The sequence below is a fragment of the Gymnoscopelus braueri genome (assembly GCF_963280865.1).
Source record: "Gymnoscopelus braueri genome assembly, chromosome: 16".
Lineage (NCBI taxonomy): Eukaryota > Metazoa > Chordata > Actinopteri > Myctophiformes > Myctophidae > Gymnoscopelus > Gymnoscopelus braueri.
In genome coordinates, this window is record NC_137616.1 from 19,135,848 (window position 1) to 19,140,787 (window position 4,940).

The window sequence follows — 4,940 nt, forward strand, 5'->3', positions numbered from 1 at the left end:
GTGTGTGTGTGTGTGTGTGTGTGTGTGTGTGTGTGTGTGTGTGTGTGTGTGTGTCTCCTGGCATGTTGCCAGACCTGTGGTGCAGTGCTTGTTGCCTAGGGCCTGTTGAGCAGTGCTGGAGGATGGTGACGTACAAAAAAAACGTGACAAAGAGCAGTCAGAGAAAAAAAAATGCCTTGGTGATCTATAGATCACATATCCATCCGATAATTCCACTTTGACACATTATCATACTGTGTGTGTGTGTGTGTGTGTGTGTGTGTGTGTGTGTGTGTGTGTGACTGTGTGTGTGTGTGTGTGTGTGACTGTGTGTGTGTGTGTGTGTGTGTGTGTGTGTGTGTGTGTGTGTGTGTGTGTGTGTGTGTGTGTGTGTGTGTGTGTGTGTGTGTTGCATGAAAGCCGTCTTGCAACACACACACCCAGACACTCCTCTGCCTGGGAACTTGCAGACAAACAATGAATACGGAAGCATGTTTAAGGCGGCATTTCAATTTGGCATACAATACTAACACATCTTCACTAGTATGAATTAATCGATTATAAAACATTTTAATAAAACAATACATTTTCATCTATATTTTTGAAATGTTTTTCTTTTTTCAAAAATTTACAAAACACTGCTGTCCAACAAGGTATAAAATAGGGCTTAAGTGGTTAATCAGGAGAATCAATTTAGTCGGTTGATTCATTTTTCATGCAAAACCATGCTTCTCCATTATTTGATTCATGAAAATAATTATACTCTAAGAAAATAAACAAGAGTTGCAGCAGCCCTACTCTAGACCTTGGTTCATACTTCATCTATGCCGAAATGTTCAAGGTCAGAATTGTGTAATTGCAGCCTCTATGACTGGGTAAGTGGGTATCTTAGTGATCGTGGGTGAAGGTCATGAGCAGTCATAAAATCTAAACAATGACAGGACTGTAGAGGTAAAACACTCACTTATCACCACATTCATCGACTACAGCTCAGCCTGCAGCCCCATAGGGCCCACCAGGCCGGTTAGTAAACTAAATAATCTAGGTGTGAACCCGGCTAGGAGTGCCTGGTTCCCGGACTTCCTAACTGCTAGAGCTAGACTGTCAAGTTTACTGACAACACGTGTGGTGGCAAACCTGATCTCAAAAAGAGAGGGCCTACCTGGATTGAAGAGGTGTAAGAACGGTGCCAAGAAAACAACCTCTTATTGAACATTGGAAAAACTAAGGAGATGATTGTGAAACTAAAGTTTCAACAGTTTTCTTAGTGTCCTGTCACTGTGCAAAAAAACAAAAAAATAACCAACCCCAACATCCAAAAGAAAGCTAATTTCAAATCAGTCTGTAGAGTTATGGCAAGATATCTTACCACCAGTTTAACTCGTCCTCACAGTCCATCCTAAACAAAATCCTTCATCCAGAAAATCCAATAATCCACAATGGAAATAAAGTTCACTTCAGAAATAAGAAGTGAATCCAATAAGATCCAACAGCAAGAACTTGGGAAAAATATCCTCTTGCCTCTAGTCACTGTTCTCATTCACCCTGGGCTGTGATAGGTGAGTGATAGGTGAGTCTTGGGCGGGGTTTACCAATCACTACCCAAATCACATCAGTAATGTGCTCATCAGCCATAATGTGAACACAAAATAACACAAATGGTCTCTCATAATACACAAATCAGTATTAATAGAAAATAAGAAAACACAATATAATTTATATACGGCCGGCAAACAAAAACACATACAATTTTATTTTGACAATGTGTGAGAATGACCATCTTAAGCGGTTGGAATTAATACAGAGGCATGGTATAAAGTTCAACCAGACGGTGTATATGTTACAGGGAGATTGGCATTCCAGAAAAATTTAAAATGGAGCGCTTGTTTTCACCGCCCCCCCCCAGGCAATTCTGTAGAACCAACACTAGAGGGCAATGCAAGCTACACTACGTGCATAGACGTGCATAGACATGAACGTGCATGCGTGTGCACTCATGCGCATGCACAAGGGCACGCACGCGCTTGCGGACGCACGCTCATGCTTTCAATTTGGTTTATTGAAAGCATGACTGTTAAGATAATTTTATTATGTTCTGTCTTTTAACATTTGTTTTAGTTTATCCACGACACACACGCACACGTGGATAATAACCCATGAAAATATCTATTCTCACCCTATCGGTTTACAACTCGGACGGCGCTGATTCGACAAGCAGACCATCGGCCGGTCGGCGCGGGCACTCGCGCCTGGAGGCGCTCGGGCGCGCCTCCTCGGCCTCAAGCTCTGCTAAGTCGGCGCGCCTCCGTCATGGACAATAACTATTATCACGCGTGCGTGTGAACGCGTGTTCAGCGTTCCCCTAGCGTAGCTTCCCAAGAGATTCAATGTCCTCTTCTTTTTTTTGTGTGAGCCTTATGTTACGTCTGCAGGTGCAGGACGCACAGAGGAAAACAGAACCAGATGGAAATTGATGATCTGCTGTGGCGACCCCGATGGAAAAGAAGAAGAAGCTGTTATCAGACTTTTTCCAGTGTGTCTGTACTAGGCTCAAGTTACAGAAAGAACAATAGAAATATTTGAATTGTCAAGTTATCTCTCATGGAGGGTGGGGAGGGTTCCAAACATAGTATGTTCTAAAGTCAAAATTTAAACTGAAATGCAATTTATAGGTCAATGAAGCTTCACAGTATTCAATTTCTATCCCTATTATGCTCCATGCATTATCAACGTAGGCCTGTTGGACGCATGCGCATGAAGAGAACGTCTACATCCCATGGCCTGGACGTACGGTAGCGCTATGATTGGGTAGTTGGTTGTCAGAGGAACCTCTATTTTCATTGCCACAGCACACGTAAACTGAGGTTTCCTTTCTCTGGAGGAGTCTTTTTTTCTGGGGAGGGGTAATAACACTCAATGGGTAATAACGGTAACTTAAGAAATATATAAAAATAAAAATAAAAACATAAATTGAACTATAAGCAGGTTATTAAGAACAATTCCTTAGGCCTCAGCTAATAAACCAACGAGCCTATCACAGCCACAACGCGTCCAAACGCTCCTTCGGACAATGGGATCAAGAAGTCTTGCATTGAAAACATTCAAGGCAGGACGGTTGCATCACAGGGCTGTAGCTATGTAACAAGCGCATGTTATTGTTACCAGGGTCATTTCTACCACGTTACAAAACCAGTTCAAACACTTTGTTTCTTCTGATACATTCACACCCAGTACTAGTATCAAAATCACACAGAATCGCGCTGCAACCAGTTTCGGTTGGGTTGCACAACACACCACACTGTACCGGTATTTACTACATAACAGCAACTAAGCTAACTTGCTAAAGCTAGCAGGAACTGCGACAGAGAGAGAGGGGTTGACTGACTTACCTGAAACTTTCACACTTTGTTCCGAATCCCGGCCCTTCAGCGCGGCTTCAGGCGTGGTCATCATAGTTTTGGAGGACATGTCTCCCATTCCCCTGTTGACAAAGTGTCGCCAAATCAAACGGAGTCTGCCAGTGGCGACCATATGCAGCTCAGAGCGTCTTCCTGCACAGAGTTAGTCTCTCAGGCGTCGTCCAGTATGCTTGTGTAACATCCAATCCAGGCCTCAACATCCTTGTTGTTATACAACATCAATAAACCAAATACTTAAACATCATGCCATGACTAAGGTGTTTTCCTGAAGATTATTCAACAAGAAGACAAATGTGGCCTTGTTTAAACACATTCAATTATTTACTTTTATTTAACGTTATTATTATTAGAATTATGATGATTATTATTATTATTATTACAGAAAAGGAACATTGAGAATTTGCCAATTTAGTTGTGATTTTCGTGTTCTATAAAATTGAAAAAAAAATCTGAATTGGCTTCTGGGTATCCATAGACAAGTAAATGCTCAATGTAATTTTCAATTTAGGATTAGGAAATACTAATGTTGGCTCACATCCTGTAGAATGTGAAAGCAGGGGTGTAGATGATTTATTTGTAGCACAAAATGTCATCATGCCCTTCGACCAGCATTGACCTTAGCTGGAGTGGAGCTGCGTGCGTCCCCTGGCAGTAGGCACTGCCCAGTGACTGCTCCTTGCGATGGATTTGGATTAAATGCTGATGACGAATTTTCTCATGGGGATCAATAAAGTATAACTTAACTTACTGTGTGGTGAAAACATTCTCTGATGAAAACAGTAGTGTTTGCTTATTAGCATCCGCTTTATTCCTGGGGGCTGGCTGGGGTCCACGAAAAACGTTATGACAATGTAACCAGTAGCCTACAATTAAGCCTACAATTTACATACAAATGTCAAGTTATACAAAACTGCCTTACATCTTGCATAATAACATTATAAAATAAACAGGACAAACAAAGACTTAGAAACAACAACCAAACAAAACAGCTCACTAGTGTCCAATCCAGTGCCATGCATTTATTGTATAATAAATGTACCAGGGTGTATGATACAAGTGTATGTGATTAACACACACAGGTGTTATTGATTATTGATTCACAAATAAAGAGAGTGAATGGCAGCCCTGTCTAGTTCCCAACTAGACAGTTGTGTATTAATAGGGAGAAGAACACCCTGACCACACTCACGCAATAGCTATAATCATCACAATCAGTGACTTCATGAGTAGGCCTGAGTAGGAATGAAAAATAGAAAAAGTACACAAATCATGTCACTACTTCTTTAATGAATAAGTGGTGTGGGAGTGTGGTGAACACCAGTAGGCTAGCAATGTTGAGCTTCTTGGGCACGCATGTTGCATGAAGCAGGGGTGGCTGAAATGCATGATTATCTTATTTAGTTTGGTCAAGTTTAGGCTACTGTAACCAATTTAACATGTTTCGACCTGGCCTGAATGCCACAAAATATAATGATGTAGTGCCTATAACTATAATTCAAAATGTACTTGAGTTAAAGTACAAAAGTATTGGTATCAAAATGT

The 4,940-nt window shown here is 41.2% G+C and overlaps 1 protein-coding gene across 1 annotated transcript in view; it reads right to left on the reverse strand.

The window, feature by feature from the left end:
- The window catches only part of msraa (methionine sulfoxide reductase Aa), an 89,625-nt gene extending 86,037 nt beyond the window's left edge, over positions 1-3,588 (reverse strand). The window contains exon 1 of the mRNA XM_080452950.1: positions 3,369-3,588. Within this exon, the coding sequence (XP_080309076.1) occupies positions 3,369-3,510 (142 nt within the window). The 5' untranslated portion in view covers positions 3,511-3,588. The remainder of the gene's footprint in view (positions 1-3,368) is intronic.
- Between the last annotated feature and the right edge of the window lie 1,352 nt (positions 3,589-4,940).